This window comes from Perca fluviatilis, chromosome 14, assembly GCF_010015445.1.
Source record: "Perca fluviatilis chromosome 14, GENO_Pfluv_1.0, whole genome shotgun sequence".
Classification (NCBI taxonomy): domain Eukaryota; kingdom Metazoa; phylum Chordata; class Actinopteri; order Perciformes; family Percidae; genus Perca; species Perca fluviatilis.
This window is the reverse complement of record NC_053125.1, coordinates 26,824,732-26,846,425: the sequence shown is the minus strand read 5'-3', so window position 1 is coordinate 26,846,425 and position 21,694 is coordinate 26,824,732. Positions and strand designations below refer to the sequence as shown.

Here is a 21,694-nt window from a genome sequence, read left to right as displayed (position 1 = left end):
GTTCTTTCTGTCAGAGAATGGCTTTACCCCTCTTTACTACACCATAAGGTGAGGACAGCTTGACAACCAGGCCACCATGAAAAGGTAATACAACTGAACTGGAACGTGATTTGTGTTTTGACTCTTGCTTTGCTGGAAACATTTGACTAAAATGTGTTTTTATTGGAAAGTAGGAGGCTAAACATCCTGATAGCTATATTCTCTGTCTCATGTGTGTCTTGCAGGATACTGAGAGCAGAGACTGAAGAATGAAGGCGAGTCTTTTCAAAGCTCTGTGTGTGTGCAGGTCTTACAACCACACAGAGCTGTTACATTAATGCAGGAGTCTTTAATGAGTACAGATGTTTTTGTAATATTACAAGCAGAATATGTTACATTTTTAATCACCTCTGTTTTAATTTTGAATGCATTCAAGATCATCATTTTAGGAGTTATGTACTGTATGCCCATGACAAAAGATAATGACATATTTTTATTCTTAAAAGAAATACATGGAGAAACAATTAAATATGTTGCAGGTTATATATATTTGTAAAGAGAGTTAATCGGTTGATTCTGATTAAATGACCATGTGTGGCTTGTTATAAAGTAGAAATGACCTACAAAGACTTTTTTTCAACATCATCGGAGAGCTTAAGCTAACTCACAGCATCAATGTCTATTTTAAAGGCATCAGTGTGTAACAGTTAAACCACATTGTTCTACCTGTTCTGTTTGTTCATACATGTAAACTCTGTTTATGAGAACAGAGCAGCTGCAGATTATAATACACTGTGGTCAACTGCTAACATAATAAGATCTGTTTGCGGTGCCTGGGTAGCTCACCTGTTAGAGCGTGCACTCATGTACAGAGGCTCAGTCCTTGACACAGCGGCCGTGGGTTCAATTCCGACCTGGGGCCCTTTGCTGCATGTCATTCCCCCTCTCCCTTCCCTTTCGTGTCTAAGCTGTCCTGTCACAAATAAAGGCCTAAAATGTTAAAAATATATTTGACCTGAAAGGTATATTGACATTCACACTGAGAAGTGATACAATTACTTTCATCTAATCATCTATCATCTAAATTGTTACTGGCAGTTTTAGACAACAGGACATTGCCTTCAGGAAGAAATACAATTAAATTGGACAACTTGATCATAAATTAATTAAAGATGTCCAACTGTACAAAATAAAGACAAGAATAAGCATGCATACTAACAGCCACCAGATGTGTTCTGTTAAAATGAAAACCGTAAAGATATAGATTTATAAATTATTTTGACCTCAATTGTATGTCTCTGATTTGGCTGATGCTGGGCATAGTTTTCACAAATCAAATGTTGAATATAATGTCCTGATAGTCAATTTGATTTATATGGCCCAATATCACAAATCACACATTTGTACATTTGTCTCAGGGGGCTTTAGTAAGTAGCTGATAGTAGGTCTGTATTAAGTAAAGATAAAAAAGAGCTTGTAGGAAAACTATGGCCAACATGGGTAAATACAGTATGGTATATTTATAAAGACAGTAAACATTGTATTGATTCAAAAATAATAATAAACGATTTATGTCAAAAAACAGCAAATGTTGCATTGTATTGTTTTTGTTCTTGAGATATTAGCTCACAGATCACATTTGTACCTTTCAAACATGTAAACATTCAAATCCATGAAATCAGACTGACTGTTCATAGCTCTATGCTGCCCCCAAAAGGATCACCTTCGCTAGTGGCAACATACATATAAATATTCTTTCATAACAGGGATTCAATACAGTCTCATGACCATTTGTAAAAAAAATCTAATCAAATCCAAACAATCCTTAGAAAATGCTGGGTTAGGAGTCAATTGAATGTTCACATCAGTATAAAAAATAATAAAATAAAATACATACAATAGAGGAAAACAGTACAGAGATAATAATGGCAGTTCACAAAACCACAGTGATTTAAACACAGATATTTGTTCCAATGTTTCCAAAAACAAAAGGAATACCTTGTGTCATCCAAGTTAATGTAAATTAATCAACATATACATACATAGAATCCGTCAACATAGTATGAAAGGTAGGAACATTTTTTGTCACAAACATATGACTTGTCCATCTTGGGAGGTTGAGCAAAATTCTGAATGCATCATTAAATGCCGACTGAAGCTTTTTCATTTTTGCTCTAGTAAACACTTGTATAATGACAATGATGTGAGATTAGGAAAAAGTAAAACTACTTCTTAGGGTAAGCTTGTGGTCACGGCTAAAAAAAACAAACAGCATTGACTGCTAGTAGAATATGTGAAACAAACAGTGGCCTCCTATGTCTGTGGAGCTTTGTGGCTCTACAATAGCATCACACTATTCTCCCATTAGTTCTGACAGTCAATAGTCATACATCACATTGCCACTAGAGGCCCCTGTCAGGTTAAACTATTAAACAAACGACCAATGCTGGCCTCCTTCTGACTCCTTCTCTGCTGTTGAATAAATGGTAATCAGTCTTGTGCCTATCATGTACTGTTACTTTTTATAATCTGTGTTATCATATGTATTATAATATGTCTTTGGCACCACCCACTCAACACTGAGGTTATTTCTACCACGGCAGCAGCTCTGTGTCTAGAACGAGGTTTTCAATCTCAAGCACATAATAAGTGTGGCGTCAAAAGCAGAAATATATTTATACTATCTTTAAGAGATGATACCTGGCAAGTATGTTCCATGATTGGGTGACAGTAGTTCTTTGCCTCTTTGGGAACCATTACCACCATGAAACGTACAAACGTAGGGAGTGTTATCTCATATTTAATATTCCAACTTGCCAACAAATTGGCCACTGGCCAACAATATTTTATGTGCAACTGAGAATACTATTACTTAATTTAATTACATAACCAATTGTGGGCCTATTTCTCTGTTTCAACCATCATTTAATATAGTTTATGGGCCTGAGAATAAAAGTCCTTCTCATTTGCAAGTCTTTGTTCTTTGGCTCCTCCCACTGATATTTAACTTAACCACTGAGGTTATTTCTGCCACGACAGCAGCTCTGTCTCTGATACAAGGTTTTCAATCTAAAACATAGAATATTTGCGTCAACAGCAGAAATAAGCCACACAGGAAAAGACCAGTTCTCACCTGCTTTTTATACTTCAGTGTGATGTTTAGACCGTCAGCAGTTAGACAACATGGAGGACACAGCTCTCTGCATCAGACTGCGTGAGTACTGACTGTCTACATTTGATTAAAATTCTATTTAATTGATGTATAGTATCAAATCAAACAGAGGTCATCTCAGGACACGTTACAGATAGAGTAGGTCTAGACCACACTCTATAATTTAAAGAAACCCAACAATTGTACTGACTGTTTCCATTTCCTGATATCTACAAAGTCCATTTGATGAAAAGATCATTCTAAATAAAAAGTAATTAAATGAACAATGAAGATACTTCAAATTCCTGCGGCAATAACAAGAAGGTAACTTATTCGGGATGTCTCAAATCATAGATTTGTGTTTTTGACTTGACTATATATCTGACAGTGCCTGCATCTTTTATTTCTCAGTCTCCCGGAAATAATCATGTATAATCAAGAAGAGAAAGAAATGAATAGAGAATAATTATTTGTGTGACGTCGAAGCTCTTTTCCTTGATCTCTCCAGTGATGACGGTGTTTCTGCAGCTGGGTGCACACACTCAGAAGGTTGGTAAGTAGCTTTGTGTGTTAGTTTATAAAAGCTACAAAAAAGTATTGAGTCATTACTTTAAGTAACTTTCTCAACATCTATTTTCCTCTGTGCTGTTTTCTGTGGCAGATGGAGCTTTTTGGATCATTCCAACCAGACTGCAACTCTTTGAATATGAGTCTGTCTCTTTTAAATGTGTGGGCTTCGATGGCTTGACTGGATGGAACGTTTTAAGGAATATCAAAACAGAAATTTCGACTTGTGGTTTGTCGAAGTGGGGGGTGTCGAACGAGTCGTCCTGCACCATTAAAGGTGCTTTTCCAGACGACAGCGGGGAGTACTGGTGTGAGTCTGGAGGAGGGAAGAGAAGCATCTCTGTGCACATCACTGTCACCGGTATGTTTAGGTTGAAAACAGCAGCATTTGTTCAAACTCGTGTTCATTATTAAATATTAAACACATATTGTTCAGCTGGTTCAGTGATCCTGGAGAGTCCTGCTCATCCTGTGATGGAGGGAGAAGCTGTGAGTCTGAGCTGCAGAAACAAGACATCTTCTTTCAACCTCCGAGCTGATTTCTATAAATATGGCCGCCTCGTCAGTAGCAGCTCAACAGGAGAGATGACCCTCCGCAGTGTTTCAAAGTCTGATGAAGGACTCTACATGTGCAGCATCTCTGGAGTTGGAGAATCACCAGAGAGCTGGCTCAGTATCAGAGGTGAGACACTAAAGGGTTATAAAACTATTTAGTTTTTATCCTAATTGTTTGATGATCAGCAAGATCGATGGAGTGTGGTATCGAGGTATGATTTAATTAATTGTACATACTTTTGTAGCAGATTATTATCTCACCAGTTAATAATAGTGGCAAATAGCTTATTTTATCTTCACTACGTCTAAAACAACCTTGTCTTCTGCAAAACATGTTAGCCAAACTTTTCAACTGGAATACAGAATTATAGCTGCTATAGACACAGAAGCAGCATACATTTCATGCAGCCAATCTGCAGTAAAACAATGTATTTCATTCTCATCTTAAAATAAAAGACACACTGAGTCACCGCTGTGTGTCATGATATCACAGTAAATACTTTCTGTTGGCTTTGCAGCAGTTCCTCCAGAGACTTGTTCATCCTCCGATGATGGGTTCCTCATGTTAAGAAGCGTTCTACCCCTGGTGATGATGGCTCCTCTGCTGCTGCTGCTGGGACTACTGCACTGTGGGAGACTCGGAGGTAAGCAACAATAAGTCATGGCCACTCAGGTGTGAATATAATAGTGTTGTAGTTTTTAGAGTATACTATTGCTAAGAATGAGGATAGAAGAAAGTTGGGGCACAGGCCCAAGGGGTCAGCCGTCCTGACTCACAAAATGTTGCTAAAAAACACAAACCGATCACACAGAGATGCTAAATGACTAAAAAAATACATAAAAACAACTACAAACGCCAAATGCCTGAAAAGAGACATAAAACCAACCAAAAACACGGCGACTAAAAATGGCCCAAAAAATGACTTTAAAGAGATGCAAAACAGCCAGAAAGAGACAAAAAATAGGTGCAAAATAGATACAAATCAATTCCAAAGAGACCCAAATTAACGAGAAGTAGACTCATTCAAACTGTTTGAGTTTGGGTGTGTTGTTCCTATGTAAACGGGGTGGGGGGGTCTCTTATATGTCTACGCCCTGGGGCCCAGTGCACCACCTGCTGGTGGATGTGTGTAATTGTTGGTGTCTTAGGTACGTACACCAGTCTATACAGTACCACCCCTGAAATTCTCACTTGCAAAACTGAGAAAGAAAAAAAGTAAAGGGATGTAAAGTGCTGTCCTTTACGTAGTTCACACCTCAGAAGTTTAGAAAGGGACAGCACAACCTTGTATAAAAATGAGGAGATGCATTAATTGCATTTATTACAAAATGTTTGCTAGAATCATGGTTCTTGCGTCTGCTGCTTTAAGACATACTGTATTTTTCAATGATTGATTTATGAATTCATGTTTTTAAGGGGCTAGAAGAAGATGTGCTGTGACTGAATCAAGACGTGAGGATTCTCAGAAGTCAAATGAAGACGCTCTGCAAACGACAGTTTTATTTTGAGCCGTGTCTACATTTAATAATCCACTCTGACCATAACTCTGACAAACCCTGTGCAGACTGACCACATCATCTCTGAACCTCTATCAGTACACTCTGTGGGGGAGTGGGAGTCTCACTTTCTGTTTGTATTTCATACAATCCAAAAGAATGTAAAAGTTTAGATTTTTTTAAACAAGTGTTTGTAAGTGTATGTAAATATACTACTTCTTTAATAAAGGATACACAATAAAATGTCCAAAATGTTTTTTAATACTTTGGGGGGTAGAGTACGACCTGTGAATCATGTGTGTCTGTATGTGTGTGTGTGTGTGCATGCTTGCGTGGGAGTAAAACAATGAAAAAAAGAATAGAGGAAATCATGCTACTGATATGTTTTTTCCAGTATGTCTACATATATTTAAGGAAACACCTTTGTGATAAGCGCCACAATCTTGAAATCAGCCATTAATAAAAAATAAAACAAGTAGCAGTTACACAACATCCGTTATAGACAGATGATCATGTATCTGACTCACTAAACTTCAAAATGAAAAATTAAACAAAGAGTTCTCAGAGCGAAGAGAAGCACAGGTTTTTCTTTTTCACAAGACAATGCTTACCCATATATTTCCTTTGAGAGACAATATCTGACAAGTAGGTTCCATGATTGCATGACAGTTGCTAATTGCCTCTTTGGAAACCATTACCACCACAGAACGTACAAACTTATCCCATTTACAGTATAATATGGCCATTTGTCAACAAATTGTCATTTGTAAATTCTAAAATACCTTATTAATAGCATAATTATAGGACCAGTTTTGTTCTTACTTTTCTGTTTTAGCCATCATGAAATATAGTTCCTGGGCCTCTGAATGTAGTTTTTTGTTCTTTGGCTCCACCCACTGAGGTTATTTCTATCACAACAGCAGCTCTGTCTCTGAGACAAGGTTTTTGACCTAATGCACAGAATTAGTGTTGCATTAACAGTATGAAATAAGCCACATATGAAGAGACCACTTCTCACCCACTTTCAATAATTGCAGTGAGACAACATGGAGGTCACAGCTTTCCGCATCAGACTGTGTGAGTACTGACTGTCTTCTTTTTAGAAAAACTAAAAATATTAAAGAAGCAGGTTGAAGTCAATAATGCTGTAACAACAAATGCTGTGGACTGCTGGTGCAAAATGTTTATTTTTCACTTTGACCTTTCTGTTCCATTTATGAGATTTAACAGACAATATGCTGAGCTTTAAGAGCAGCTGCAGTAGCTGTAGGAATCAATAAACATATAGATGCTATAAACATGTCTCTGTGATGTTTGGCTCTTTTTCTTTGTCTCCTCAGTGATAAATGTGTTGTTCCTGCTGTGTGCACTTGATCAGAAAGTCTGTAAGTACCAGTTGGTTGCTTGTTAGTATGAAGGAAGTAGGAACACATGTTCTCTTGTGATTTTGGTGAACTGACCCTTTTTTCCTTTGTGTCAGATTCAGTCTTTCTTCGAGTCGACCCAAACAGGCTGCAGTTCTTTGAATATGAGCCTGTAACTTTGCATTGTGAGGGGGTCAAAGGGGAAGTATTCTCATGTGGAACTCATAGTAGGCTGGGAACCAAACAGGTGCCATGTAACATTAAAAGTGTTTATCTAGAAGATAGTGGGGAGTACTGGTGTGAGGCTGAAGGGGGGGAGAGAAGCAACAGCGTCGACATCACTGTCACTGGTATGTTTGATTTAAGACAACAAGATTTTGTCAAATTCATCTAGACTTTAACATGATATAAGTATCAAACACCTTGTGATCAGAACATTCAGTGATCATGGTGAGTCCTGCTCTTCCTGTGATGGAGGGAGAAGCTGTGATTCTGGGCTGCAGAAACAAGACTGCTTCTTTCAACCTCCGAGCTGATTTCTATAAAGATGGCCGCCTCATCAGTAGTAGCTCAACAGGAGAGATGACCCTGCATAGTGTTTCCAAGTCTGATAAAGGACTTTACAAGTGCAACATCTCTGGAGCTGGTGAATCACCAGAGAGCTGGCTGGCTGTCAGAGGTGAGACACTAAAGGGTTATTAAACTATTTAGTTTTTATTCCTAATTATTTGAAGCTCAGCAGATTGATGGAGTGTGGTGTCGAGGTATGATTTTGTTAATTGTAAGCCTACATACTTTTGTAGCAGATATTTATCTCTCTGATTTTATCTTCAATACCTCTAAAACAACCATGTCTTTTGCAAAATGAGTAAGCCAAACTTTTCAACTGGAATACAGAATTATAGCTGCTATAGACACAGAAGCAGAATAAAGTGCATGCAGCCAATCTGCAGTAAAACTATGTATTTCATTCTCATCTTAAAATAAAAGACACACTGAGTCACCGCTGTGTGTCATGATATCACAGTAAATACTTTCTGTTGGCTCTGCAGCAGTTCGTCCAGAGACTCGTCCGTCCTCTGATGATTGGTTCCTCATGTTAAGAACCGTTCTCCCCCTGGTGATGATGGCTCCTCTGCTGCTGCTGCTGGGACTACTGCACTGTGGGAGACTCGGAGGTAAACAAAAATAAGTCATGGCCACTCAGGTGTGACTATAATAGTGTTGTAGTTTTTAGAGTATACTATTGCTAAGAATGAGGATAGAAGAAAGTTGGGGCACAGGCCCAAGGGCCCAGGGGTCAGGGGTCCTGACTCACAAAATGTTGCTAAAAAACACAAACCGATCGCACAGAGATGCTAAATGACTAAAAACATACACAAAAACAACTACAAACGCCTGAAAAGAGACACAAAAACGACCAAAAATACAAACACAACGACTAGAAACGGCCCAAAAACGACTATGAAGAGATGCAAAAGAGCCAGAAAATGACAACAAAAGAGGTGCAAAATAGATGCAAATCAACCACAAAGGGACCCAAATTCACAAAAAGTAGACTCATTCAAACTCTTTGAGTTTGGGTGTGTTGTTCCCCTGCAGACGGGTGGGGGTCTCTTATATGTCTACGCCCAGGGGCCCAGTGCACCACCTGCTGGTGGATGTGTGTAATTGTTGGTGTCTTAGGTACATACACCAGTCTATACAGTACCACCCCTGAAATTCTCACTTGCAAAACTGAGAAAGGAAGAAAGTAAAGGGATAGAAAGTGCTGTCCTTTAACTAATTCACACCTCAGAAGTTTAGACAAGGACCGTGCACAACTGAACAATAACCTTGTATAAAAATGAGGAGATGCATTGTACCTGGTTTTAGCACAATTGCTATTTTCCACCCTAATTCCCTGGGCAGGTAGATAGAACATTAAATGATAACAGAATTCAATGCAAATGGAATACAAAACACCAGGTTATACAATTTAACAAACAATACTGTTCACATTTCCCACACCACCTAATCACAATAATTCACAAATATCTAAAAAGTTGCAGCAATAACATTATCAGGGGCTCAGTCATTCCCACATCATACTCCTTTCAATGCATTATGCCTCATCAATTACACAATTTAGAAGAGGAAAATACATTTTTAATTACAAAATGTTTGATAGAATGATGGTACTTGCATCTGCTGCTTTAAGACTTGTTTTTAATTGATTGAGTTATGAATTCATGTTTTTAAGGGTCCAGAAGCAGATGTGCTCTGACTGACTCGAGAACGGAGGATTCTCAGAAGTCAACTGAAGACGCTCTGCAAGCGACAGTTTTATTTTGAGCCGTGTATACATTTAATAATCCACTCTGACCATAACTCTGACAAACCCTGTGCAGACTGACCACATCATCTCTGAACCTCTATCAGTACGCTCTGTGGGGGAGTGGGAGTCTCACTTTCTGTTTGTGTTTCATACAATTTAAAAAAAGGAAAAAAGTTCTTTAAAAAACATGAAAAAATGTTTTTTTGCATCATCACCATATTGTGATGTAATATTTGGATGGAAACGGAAAGTTGTAAAAGAGCATGTTAATGACAGTAAAAGGCCAGTAGCTATCAGCCACATGTATATGTCTAACTGTGTGTAAATATATTACTTTATTAATAAAGGATATGCAATAAAATGTCTGTCTGTAATGCTTTGAATGATGTACTGCAGCAGGGGGTAGAGTAGGACCTGTGAATCGTGTGTTAGTGTGTGTGTGTGTGGAAGTGAAACATTGAAATAAAAGAATAGAGGAAATCATGCTACTGATATGTTTTTCCAGTATGTCTATCAATCTATCTGTCTATAATTGCAAGAACGTCTTTCTGTCTGTGTGTGTGTGTGGGGGTTTTAAGCGCATATCTCTCGAACCATTAGTCCGATGGATTTCAACCTTGACAGGTGTCTTGCTACGGGCACGAGTAACTGCAGTGCCAAGTTTGATGTTGTTTGGATAAGAAACTCAAAAGATATAGTTAAATATTGGCTTAAATACATTGGCTTTTGCCAATCTAGCCGCTGGCCACTCCCCCTCTCACACTGCATGCAAATACTGACTGAGCACCTGTTTGTGTCGTGACTCACTCGGATCTTTCACGTACTGCACGGTCTCTCTCACTCTCTGCACGTGCGCACACATACACACACACAGGTTATGGTGGTTGATGATCGCAGATATGTGCTGTTTAGCTCTCATAACGGGCAGGGTGGGTAGCGCACTGCCATGAGTCCATGACGCTAATGTCTGATTACATTCTGAATCTGCAACGTTCTCTGTCAGGTAAATCGATAGTTACGTTATTGTAACTCCAGATTCTATGAGTATAGCCGTAGCCCTCTAAGACACGCTATGGGTTTATCCCTTCGCGCATGCGCAGTCGTGAAGATTTTCTTTCCCGCCCTTGCGTGCCGCAGGGGCTTCAACTACGTCTGCAATTACTGTATAAAAACAGGGCGGACCCGTTGCTCTGCTCCCAACATCAGCTTTTTCTTCAGCTAATGCAAGAGGAGCAGGTGGCCCGAATCTTAGAGGGCTACGCCTATACTCATAGAATCTGGAGTTACAAAAACGTAACTATCGTTCTATTTCTTATAGGCTTCGCCCTCTAAGCCACGCTATGGGTTAGGGCGAAGCTGATGTAGTCAATGCCACCTGCGACAGATCCCAGAAGTGGAACATAGACTAACTATTTTCCCTTACTGTCACTTTATCTCTCATGGGCCGCTATGGCAACGACCTGTTAGCTGGCTTAAAGCCCAAGCCGAGAATGCAGGCGTGCATGATTGATGAGGGAAATACATGATTGATAATTATGGGACGCCCGAATTCTCCCAGACACCCAGAGTGGGGGGGGAGGGGGCAGGAGAAAACATAAAGCGGCACATGTTGTGATTGTATAATAGTGACAAAAACATATACATATGTACAAAATATATACAATTATACATACGACGGGGCCTCATTCGTCATTGTGAGAAGAGAGGGCCGAGTGAGTCAGGGAGGGCTCAGACACATCCCGCAAATAGAAGCGGATGAAAGGGCATGGAGATGCCCAAGAGGCCGCAGCACATTTTGGGCCACTGACATGCCTCTGAACAGGGCTGTCAATGCAGACAGAGCCCGTGTAGAATGTGCCCGAATGCCCTGGGGGGGGCACCGCCCCCTACGTGTTATAGGCCTGAGTGATAGCCTCGCACAGCCAGTGAGACAGGCGTTGTTTTGACAGGGCCGCTCCTTGGGAGTGTTCCCTGTAGTGAACAAACAGCATAAGTCCGCCTTATATCCGCCGTGCGTAAGACATACTGTGATAACGCACGCACCGGGCACAATCTGTGGGAAGCCTCCTCCGCGTCGTTGTTATGAGGCGGGGGGAAAAAACCCTGGAGGGAAAAAACCCTCGACCGAAATGAATTTGTTAAAATTTTTGGTGTGAAGGAAGGGTTGGGCTGTAGGGTGGCTGCGCTCCCGTCCCCTCTGATTGAGAGACAGGACGGCGAGACTGACAGCGCACATAAGTCGCTCACTCGCTTGGCTGATGTCAGTGCAAGGAGGAGCGCCGTTTTTAGAGCCAGCAACCTGAGAGGGGCTCGTGCCAGGGGCTCGAAAGGGGGCTTCGAATCCCAAATCCCATCGGGAGCTATGGGACCGTACAGAAGCTTGCGCCTGACCTCCGTGGGTAGCTATGACATGTGGAGCCAGATATTTCGCTGGGCCACAGTCTGCCACGCCTGGATCATCAACAACGCCACCGTGGTCGCCGTGGTGAGGGTGAGGATGGTGGTCATAGCCTTGCCGATCTCCGTAGCTAGCTCCGGAGGAAGCGCCTCCGGGTTGGTGGCCATGGCGGAGACGGCGGAGGCTAGCAAGGCTATGTTGTTTTGCGCCGCTAAGCCCTGGGCCGCACACTGGTGAGACCGGTCAGTGACTTGGGCGCAAACCTGGTCCTGGGGGGATGGGGGGGTCGGCTTCCGGTGGCCGAAGAAGGTAGCCTTCGGAAGCAGGATCGACGCCAGGCTCTGCTCCAGAGGGGGGACCGAAGGAAAGCCTGCCTCTGTGTCGCCATGAACCCGTGTGAACGGGGCATAGTGCGAGACTGGCACCCTCAGTTTCCCTGGCTGAGAGAGAACCTCCTCCACGAACGGCCGAAGCTCCGTTAAGCGCGGCCAGAGTGGGGCCCGTTTGGACGGCGGCTCCTGAGAGTAGATGTCACCGCTCAGGAGGCCGAGAGAGGGGGCTGGAGGCTCCGCTGGAAGCGCTATGCCCCTCTGGTCCGCCGCCCTTTTTATGATCTCCGGCGGGTCCATAAAAAGAGCCTTGGTGGTGGAGGGTGGAGCCACCTGCGGCAGAGGGGAAGACCGTTGAGGCGGTGCCCCTGGCCGTTCTGGAGACTGTGAGAGCCGTAGCGGAAAGGCATCGATCCCAATCTCCAGATCCAGTCCTCCCAGTGGGGAGGAAGGAAACCCGGTGAGAGAGTCGTCGTTCGGGGGAGACGAGTCATCAGACTCGTGCCCGTCGAAGACGCCCTCTTCCAGCGGTTCCAGGGCGTCGACGGTGTCGCGTCGGTCCGCCCAGCTGCCGTCCCCCTCTCCGTCGACACACACACACTGGTTCTGGTGGTTGATGAACGCAGATATGTGCTGTTTAGCGGAGCGCTGGTGGGTAGCGCACTGCCATGAGTCCATGACACTAATGTCTGATTACTCCACATTTTCATTGTGATATTTTGTGATTAAATTCTGAATCTGCAACGTTCTCTGTCAGGTAAATCTGTAAGTTAGTACTACCACCTCGGGTCTCTCTCTCTCTCTCTCTGCGCACACACAAACGGTCCGGTTCTGGTGGTTGACGAACACAGATATGTGCTCGGTCTCTCTCTCTCTCTCTCTCCGCACTCTCTCTCTTTGCGCACACACACAAACGGTCTGGTTCTGGTAGTGATTAATGCAGATATGTGCTCGGGTCTCTCTCTCTCTCTCTGCGCGCACACACACACACACACACACACACACATGGTCCGGTTCTGGTGTTGATTAACGCAGATATGTGCTGATTAGCTCTCATGACTGGCCGGGTGGGTAGCGCACTGCCATGAGTCCATGTCTGATTACTTCACATTGTCATTGTGATATTTTGCGATTACATTCTGAATCTGCAGCGTTCTGTGTCAGGTAAATCAGTACGTTAGTAGTAGGGTATACAGGGGAGTTCCATTTGAAGTGGTTTGGGGTCCTTCTGTAAGTAATTTTGGGGTAGGCTACAATTTGGTTTTGATGAATTCTACAAGCAGCAATACCACAGGCCAAGTAATTGGCAGTTCCAAACATGCACATTTTCAACGGGCACTGCACTAGTTAACAAAAATTAAACAAGTAGCAGTTACGCAACTTCCATTATAGACAGATGATCATGTATCTGACTCACTAAACTTGAAAATGAAAATTTAAACAGAAAGAGTTCACAGAGCCAAGAGAAGCACAGGTTTTTCTTTTTCACAAGACAATGCTTACCCATATATTTCCTTTGAGAGACAATATCTAACAAATACGTTCCATGATTGCGTGACAGTAGCTATTTGCCTCTTTTGGAACCATTACCACCACAGAACGTGCAAAATTATCCCATTTACAATATAATATGGCCACATGCCAACAAAATGTCATTTGTAAATTCTAAAATACCATATTAGTAGTATAATTATATGACCAGTTTTGTTCTGACTTTTCTGTTTTAACCATCATGAAATATAGTTCCTGGGCCTCTGAATGTAGTTTTTTGTTCTTTGGCTCCACCCACTGAGGTTATTTCTACCACGACAGCAGCTCTGTCTCTGAGACAAGGTTTTTGATCTAATGCACAGACTTAGTGTTGCGTCAACAGTATAAAATAAGCCACCAAGGAAGTGCCACTTCTCACCTGCTTTCAGTACTTGCAGTGAGACAACATGGAGGTCACAGCTCTCCGCATCAGACTGTGTGAGTACTGACTATGACTTCCTTTTTTATTTTTATTTAACCTTTATCTAACCAGGTAGGCCGTTGAGAAAGGTTCTTTAGTAAAACAAAAATAATAAAGAAGCAGGTTGAAGTTAATAAGGCTGCTAAACAAATTATGTGAACTGCTGGAGCAGTGTTTATTTTTGACTTTGACCTTTCTGTTCCATTTATGAGATTTAACAGACAATACGCTGAGCTTTAAGAGCAGCTGCAGTAGCTGTAGGAATCGATGAACGTATAGATGCTATAAACATGTCTCTGTGATGTTTGGTTCTTTTTCTTTGTCTCTCCAGTGATCAATGTGTTGTTCCTGCTGTGTGCACTTGATCAGACAGTCTGTAAGTACCAGTCGGTTGTTTATTAGTATGAAGTAGGAACACATGTTCTCTTGTGATTTTGGTGAACTGACACTTTTTTCCTTTGTGTCAGATTCAGTGTTTCTTCGAGTCGACCCAAACAGGCTGCAGTTCTTTGAATATGAGCCTGTAACTTTGCATTGTGAGGGGGTCAAAGGGGAAGTACTCTCATGTAGAACTACTAGTAGGCCGGCATCCAAACAGGTGTCCTGTAACATTAAAAATGTTTTTCCAGAAGACAGTGGAGAGTACTGGTGTGAGGCTGAAGGGGGGGAGAGAAGCAACAGCGTCGACATCATTGTCACTGGTATGTTTGATTTAAGACAACAAGATTTTGTCAAATTCATCTAGACTTTAACATGATATAAATATCAAACACATATTGTTCAGCTGGTTCAGTGATCCTGGTGAGTCCTGCTCTTCCTGTGATGGAGGGAGAAGCTGTGACTCTGAGCTGCAGAAACAAAACTGCTTCTTTCAACCTCCAAGCTGATTTCTATAAAAATGGCCGCCTCATCAGTAGCAGCTCAACAGGAGAGATGACTCTCCGCAGTGTTTTCAAGTCTGATGAGGGACTCTACAAGTGCAGCATCTCTGGAGCTGGAGAATCACCACAGAGCTGGCTGGCTGTCAGAGGTGAGACACAGCAATGTTTCAAAAAATAACATTTATACATACATGTGAAATAAATGACTGCTGTAGGCCTATAGATTTGAAGTTAGGTTTAATCATTCGCTGCCATTTTTCACTAGAGACTCCCATCTCCTCCAATCCCAACTCCTCCAATTCTACCCCATGGATAGTTGTCTCTGTTCTATTGATGCTTCTGCTGTTGGCGGTGGGACTTCACCTTGGAAAAGGTTATTTGCACAGAGGTACGGATACATTTCAAACAGTTTTGCTGCTAGAAGCGCTCACAGCTATTGCTGCTCTGCACTCCAAGAGGTCATCTGTCAGTCAAACTGTAGGTGGAACTGTGATGTGTTTAACCTTTGATTTTGTGTTGGTGCCATTCTAGTGTCCGTAGATTGATCTCTTTTATATGCTAACATAACCATGGATTACTCCTTTGGACAAACTCAGTTTTGCTTCTGCAACATATCACATTCTGTGAGACAGAAGTGCCTTTCATGGTATCTCTGCAATGTAGATCTCAACCAGCATTTATTTTTTAAGAATATTTTGTGGGCTTTTATGGCCTTTAATTGATAGGACAGCTTGGAGACAGAAAAAGGGGAGACAGAGAGGGGAGGCTACATGCAACAAAGGGCCGTGGGGTCAGACTGGAACCGGGGTCACTGCAGTTAGGACTGAGTCTTAGTATATGGGGTGCAGCCTCAACAGGTGAGCTACTAGGGCGCCCCCAAATAGTTTTGTTTCTCTTAATAAGCAAGCAAGGTATTTACTGACTTGCAACTATTTGGTATTTTTGGTAACAGTTTGGCACAGAAGGGAGAGAGAGATGTGCAGTATGAGGATTTTTGCTGGTAACCGTGCCGTACAATTTAGAAATACTGCTCCATAGCACTACTTTAGGTGAAAGACTTCACATTGAACTTGAAAACTTGAAAATTGGTTTCTAATATTTGTTCCAATTTTGTGAACGTAAGGCTATTTTAACTAGGGATGGGCATTGTTTGGATTTTAACGATTCTGATTCCAATTCCGATTCTTCCTTTCGATTCCGGTTCTTATCGGTTCTCGATTCCGATTCTTTGAGGGGTGGAGTTGAAACGGGTCACATGCCTATTTTCACAAATAAGAGCAAAGTTTTATTTTGATTCAATGGTGGTTTGCAGTTTTACAGCTTTTTCAACGTAAAATAAAGCCACACTAGAGCGCCGCTTACTGTGCTCCATGGCTGCAACACAACAGACGCCTGGCCGCTACGGAAACCCAAACTTGCACATGTTAAATTGGGAAGTGATGATCGGATTTGAAACCAAATCCTCCAAACGATTCCAAAACGATTCCAATAAAGAAACGATTCCGATGGAATCGTATTTTTTGAAACGATTCCGATTAGGAATCGGTTCTCGATGCCCAACCCTAATTTTAACTCCTTTATAAATTGATTAATTCAATGTAAAATTTGTAGTCACAAAATAAAGCACAGAAACAGGACATGATGCTAACTGTTTACACTGGGACATTTTTTCATATTGTCTAAAACGCTGTTATCTTTAGTTCCTGGTTTTGTATTGAAGCTGTTATTTTTCTTTCTTGTACTACAGTATTGCTCTACCTGTCCACACTGACACCTGAATCACGCTTACCTGAGGACCAAACAGGTGAGAAGAAAAACCATCTATCAGTATACTGGTATATTTTCAGCATTCTACCTAGGCATGTAAAGATATTATATATATTATAAGTTGTATATTATATTTATTAATTAGGATCTTTATATATAGAGCCATTTTAAAAACCAGAACTAGAAAGTGCTTTACACAAGGCAGCAATTGAAATTATCTAAAAATATCAAGTATAAAGTCATCATATCGATGACTCTTATGCTGAGTTCAGACCAAAGATTCGCTACGAGTTGAAACTTGCTAGTACTTGCAACACGTCGGTCTGCAGCATTCTGAAACCTGCCGGTTCACACCATTGCGACAAGACGAAACGGTGTACCATCTCCAACTTTGTACTTTATGTAGGCCTTTTGTAGCCAAATATATAATTTGTTGTGTCTAAATATGAATGTGGATAAGGATAGTGATAGTGAGATCTTTGCTACAGTGACATTTCCAGTGATGAATCGGCAAAAACACGTTTTATTTCTCTTATTGACGGCTTTGTCCTAGGAACTCCCTCTCTTCAGTCACTCTCAAGCTTGCTCCATCGGACGTGCTTGCGGGCACACATTGAGCCTCTGTAAATAGTTTGTAACAGAAATAAAATGGATTATGGATCATTTTATTGTAGCTGACTTTACAAGATGACTTCGCTATTGGCTGTTGAAACAGGTGCCAACCCTTATGTTCTAGTTTATATCCTTGACGTTACAATTCCGGGATTGTTCTCTGTGTTGGAATTTTATATTCTGGTGGATTTCTGAGGACTATGGTTAACTGATCCTCAGATCTCTGCAGGGTAAATCCAGACAGCTAGCTAGACTATCTGTCCAATCTGAGTTTTCTCTCGCACGACTCAAACAACTTTTGAACGTACATGTTCCACCAAAACAAGTTCCTTCCCGAGTCTATTTTGCAGCGGCTCCGTGTGGAGCTTAGCGCCGCCCATGACGATTGTGATTGGTTTAAAGAAATGCCAAACCGGAGCACGTTTTTCTCTCATCCAGGAATGCTATTGCCCAAAGCGAGACTACTTACGTTCTAAAACCAGTCTCTGGACCCTCAACCAGCCGAGTTGCAGCCACACCATCATCTGGTTTGAGTCGACCTGAGATGGGCCGGTTAAGAACGCTGCAACTTTTCTCAGCGACATTCTAAAATGGTTTCATCTTGTCGTGAATCTTTGGTCTGTACTGGGCTTTAAACTACAATATGAGTTTGAAAAAAGCCTAAAGTCAAATATCCCCGTCTGGCGTAATCCCTGTTGGTAATTGTTGAGTCATTTACGGTATACAAAAACAAATGATCTAATAGGCAACATTAGTTTCCTATTTATATTGTTTATTTTTTAGTATCTGTAGAAACCGGTGCAGCTGATGCAAACAAAGTGACGTATGCTGCCGTAACAAAAAACAGGAGGAAGAAAGGTACAGTACTTCACTTGACATTGTTATTTTTGTCTAAATTTTACTTTACTTTATAACCTCATGTCAACACAGACCACAATAATCATGTTATTAAAACAGCATCTAAATTGTGTATTTAATTGGGTGAAACAGCTCAAACTTTAGAATGTATCATTTGGTTTAGAAATGTACAGCCATGCACATTACTCCAAACAACAGTTTTAGTGAAAAAAATGACTTTAGTTTTACAAGCAGAAAATGTGTAGGTGCTGGGTATAATTTGAGCTTCCTAGACTCAAACCACAGAAGAAACCCACAGAGAAAACAAGGTTGAAAGGCCCCTCAGTGTATGTAGTATAAAGGTTATGGGTTTGCTTTATACTAAACAAAAGGGTTAGCTACCTACATACCTAATGACTTGAGAGATACATTCAATTTGAAGTAAAAGTTTCTGTTTTATTCCACCTTTTATGTTGAGCTTTAAGAGAAATACTAATTTTCCTTGCACACCAATCTCACTTTTTGCTTAAACTTGGGGATATTTAAGGTTTGAAAATGTTGTCATTGTGTTTCATAAGCCCACCAATCAAAGCCTTTGCGCAACCATAAGTGTGTAATATCACAAACGCAAATAACAAAGTCAGAACATTACTTTATTAATCTCAGATTGGTGCCACTCATCAGCTTATTGATGAGAAATAAATAATAATTCAGAGTTTAACCAGCATATGTCCAGCAGAATCAACCTGAATGATTGGAAGCATACAGTAAAGTTCTGGGCCAATTTAACCCCTGTGTTTATGCAAAACAAAAACCTTTGTGAGCTTTAAAGGTTTTGTAGGGGTATTTTGAACTTTAGAGGCTCGGCTAGCTTTTCCACCTGATTACAGACCGTATGCTAAACTAATCACCTTCTGGCTCAGGGTCCTTACTTCACAGACAGATCTAAGAGTCTCTTGGCAAGAAAGATTCCCAAAAATGTAAAACTTCCCCCGATAAATACAATGAAAAATATTCTAGTGAACCAACTGTAATTTCAACTCAACCTTAAACACCATCATTGATGTTGATATATCTACCTATCAGCTGACTACCCCTGTCTATTTCCATCAGATGAGGATGAATTTGCATCTAGACCTATTTACTACACCTTGGGCCTGGGTGACACTCAACACCTGGGTGAGACTCATTGTTATTAAAAAGCAATTTCAATGGTATGTGATGTTGGGATTAGCCAACATCAGAGACACCACCAATTTGACAATAAAGTAAGTGAAATTTGTGTTTTGATGAATCAATATTTTGGCAACAAACTGACATAATTGCATCTATTTTCAAAGCAGAGCATGCAGCAGGTATCAACCCATCATTTACAGAGAATGCTGTTTACTCTTCAATCGAGTAGGTAAGACTGAGGGTAATACTGGCTTTTATGCCATATTCACGTCTGGATGGTAGAGATTGGAAAGCTTTCTATATTTACAACTTGAGTCATAACTTAAGACGTTTATATGAACAGTTGGTTGTATGCAGGTTTTAAAATTATGAAATGTCATAACAGACTATATAAAACTTCATATAAATTTGAGTTTAATTATAATAAATAGAAATTATTGGCTGACAATAAATATAAGCATCAAGTGGGATCAATGGGAGCTTCCAGAGTTTCTGAGACGTATTTATGACTCAAATGTCGATGTGAATGCTATTTAAGTCAGAAACTCATATACTGTTGTCATCAAACCATATCATGTTTGATCCTCTTGAGCACCACTTCCAACAGCATTTCTTCTTTTACTTTGATTCTCATGCTTATCGAAAGAAGACTAGTATTTAATATGAAAATGTTTCCCACCAATGTGGGAAGTGTCTCATAAAGTTAGTATTTCTAGATGTAGAATGTTTGAAGTAAGATATATGGTAGAATGTGTTTCACCAACCAGTTTTGAGATAATCCATTTCCTCAGTTACTTAACTCTGAAAGATTATTTTAATTGTTTTGTTACACATTTATTTTATAATATTGTTAAGGCGGTTTAAAACTAAACAATTCTGCATTGCATTTTGTTTTTCACAAGCTTGACATTGACATACTTGCCCCTTATTTTATATTATTGACATTTGTTTTGTACATCTTATGTGTCTTGCAGGTTGCTAAGTGAAGGAGGAGCTTTAAAAGACATGTTTAATCAATTTTCTTTGTCAGATGAAATTGTATGAGGTACAATTCCATAGAAATCTTAGTTTTTTCATCCTGTGCATTATTAATCATAAAGCAATTTCACACAATAGACCTATATTAGCAATACCATATGAGTGAAAACAATGAAATGACACATGCACATACTGTATAAAAAATGGTGCAGCTTGTTCAGTTAGATAGTACATTTGTCATATTTAATGTATTCGTATCTTTTTGAGATGGATTGACATGGTTGTAAGTACACCTTTTGAAGTTCAAAGCATTTAAAAAGGATGTTGCATGCAGCCTTCATCTGACAAAATAAAGAACCTGTCCATTAATAGAAAGTATCAGTTAACTGTGGTCCAACAGCTAAACCAACTTGTTCCATCTCTGTTTTTTCACAGAGAGTAATCACACCTCTGATTACAGGAACTGCTGCAGTTTTTAAATGCACTCACTGTGGTCAACTGCTAACTTAATGGTGTTGCGCCTCTTTTATCTGAAGCCATCTAAAGAAGACACACTGAGTTTGTGGTTAACACTTTATCATGATCACAATGCTGTGGAAATAGTATGTGTCTCATGAAAGTGTAAAGGTTTGTTGAGAAGATGGGGAATAAATAACTACTATTACAGTGTAGAGAGGTCATGCTCTACATGTCAAATTGTGTTTGTTCTCTGATACAAAACACATTTTCTCAGGGTCCTTGTCATTTTGACCACCAGGCTGATAGATCTTGCTTTAACAGAGTCTGTTCTTGCGTGAATAAATTAGGGGTGTAAGCAGTGTCTGCCACGATTAAGAGCATATGGATTTCCTGGTCATTTCATTGTTGATGCTTCCATCACATGTTCGTAATAAGTTAAACCTTTTCTATCATTATGCAACACATGTTCATGCTGTGTGTTTTCTATATAGTACACACGTATTGTAAGATACAAGATATGAAAAAAATATTTTTTTTTAAAAGGTTGTACAGTAATTTCTGATAAACCTCTATAAACGCTGTTGTTTGATATTAAAAATGATTAATTTTGTTTATTTCTTATTTTAACGTCAAGCAATTCTCCTTGATAAGTTAAAAAGCAGATCTTATTCTAAAGACTAGACCTGCCACATACCAAACATGCACAGTGGTTTAAGATACATAGCCTACATCTTTTATTTTCATTGCTTATTAAATACAACAAAGTGAAAAAATGTCTTTGTCTGAAAAGCAGAAGCATTGGAGGTGTCACGGCTTCATCTAAATACTGGATATATTACACTGTGTGAATGACAAGTATGTGGTTAACAATGGGAA

At 40.3% G+C, this 21,694-nt stretch overlaps 3 protein-coding genes across 7 annotated transcripts; all 3 read left to right on the top strand.

The window, feature by feature from the left end:
• The first annotated feature begins 3,158 nt into the window (after positions 1 to 3,158).
• Positions 3,159 to 5,877, top strand: LOC120573617 (high affinity immunoglobulin gamma Fc receptor I-like). 2 transcript variants are annotated; one of them, XM_039823447.1, is made up of 6 exons: positions 3,159 to 3,193; positions 3,639 to 3,683; positions 3,792 to 4,058; positions 4,134 to 4,379; positions 4,774 to 4,896; positions 5,670 to 5,877. In XM_039823447.1, the coding sequence occupies exons 1-6, from the start codon at positions 3,163 to 3,165 to the stop codon at positions 5,759 to 5,761; spliced, it is 804 nt and encodes a 267-aa protein (XP_039679381.1). In that variant the 5' UTR covers positions 3,159 to 3,162; the 3' UTR covers positions 5,762 to 5,877. The 2 variants fall into 2 exon arrangements, with proteins under 2 accessions (XP_039679381.1, XP_039679379.1); XM_039823445.1 differs by having other exon boundaries at positions 4,771 to 4,896.
• An 858-nt stretch (positions 5,878 to 6,735) lies between these two features.
• Positions 6,736 to 9,737, top strand: LOC120573618 (Fc receptor-like B). Its single transcript, XM_039823448.1, has 6 exons — positions 6,736 to 6,826; positions 7,090 to 7,134; positions 7,230 to 7,463; positions 7,547 to 7,792; positions 8,166 to 8,291; positions 9,356 to 9,737. Exons 1-6 carry the CDS (start codon positions 6,796 to 6,798, stop codon positions 9,445 to 9,447), a joined length of 774 nt encoding a protein of 257 aa, XP_039679382.1. The 5' UTR covers positions 6,736 to 6,795; the 3' UTR covers positions 9,448 to 9,737.
• Positions 9,738 to 14,046: 4,309 nt separating this feature from the next.
• Positions 14,047 to 21,694, top strand: LOC120573615 (low affinity immunoglobulin gamma Fc region receptor III-like). 4 transcript variants are annotated; one of them, XM_039823442.1, is made up of 10 exons: positions 14,047 to 14,125; positions 14,440 to 14,484; positions 14,576 to 14,809; positions 14,893 to 15,138; positions 15,255 to 15,377; positions 16,737 to 16,793; positions 18,152 to 18,226; positions 19,319 to 19,384; positions 19,549 to 19,606; positions 20,356 to 21,694. In XM_039823442.1, the coding sequence occupies exons 1-10, from the start codon at positions 14,095 to 14,097 to the stop codon at positions 20,423 to 20,425; spliced, it is 1,005 nt and encodes a 334-aa protein (XP_039679376.1). In that variant the 5' UTR covers positions 14,047 to 14,094; the 3' UTR covers positions 20,426 to 21,694. The 4 variants fall into 4 exon arrangements, with proteins under 4 accessions (XP_039679376.1, XP_039679378.1, XP_039679375.1 ...); XM_039823444.1 differs by having other exon boundaries at positions 19,549 to 19,610; XM_039823441.1 differs by having other exon boundaries at positions 19,546 to 19,606.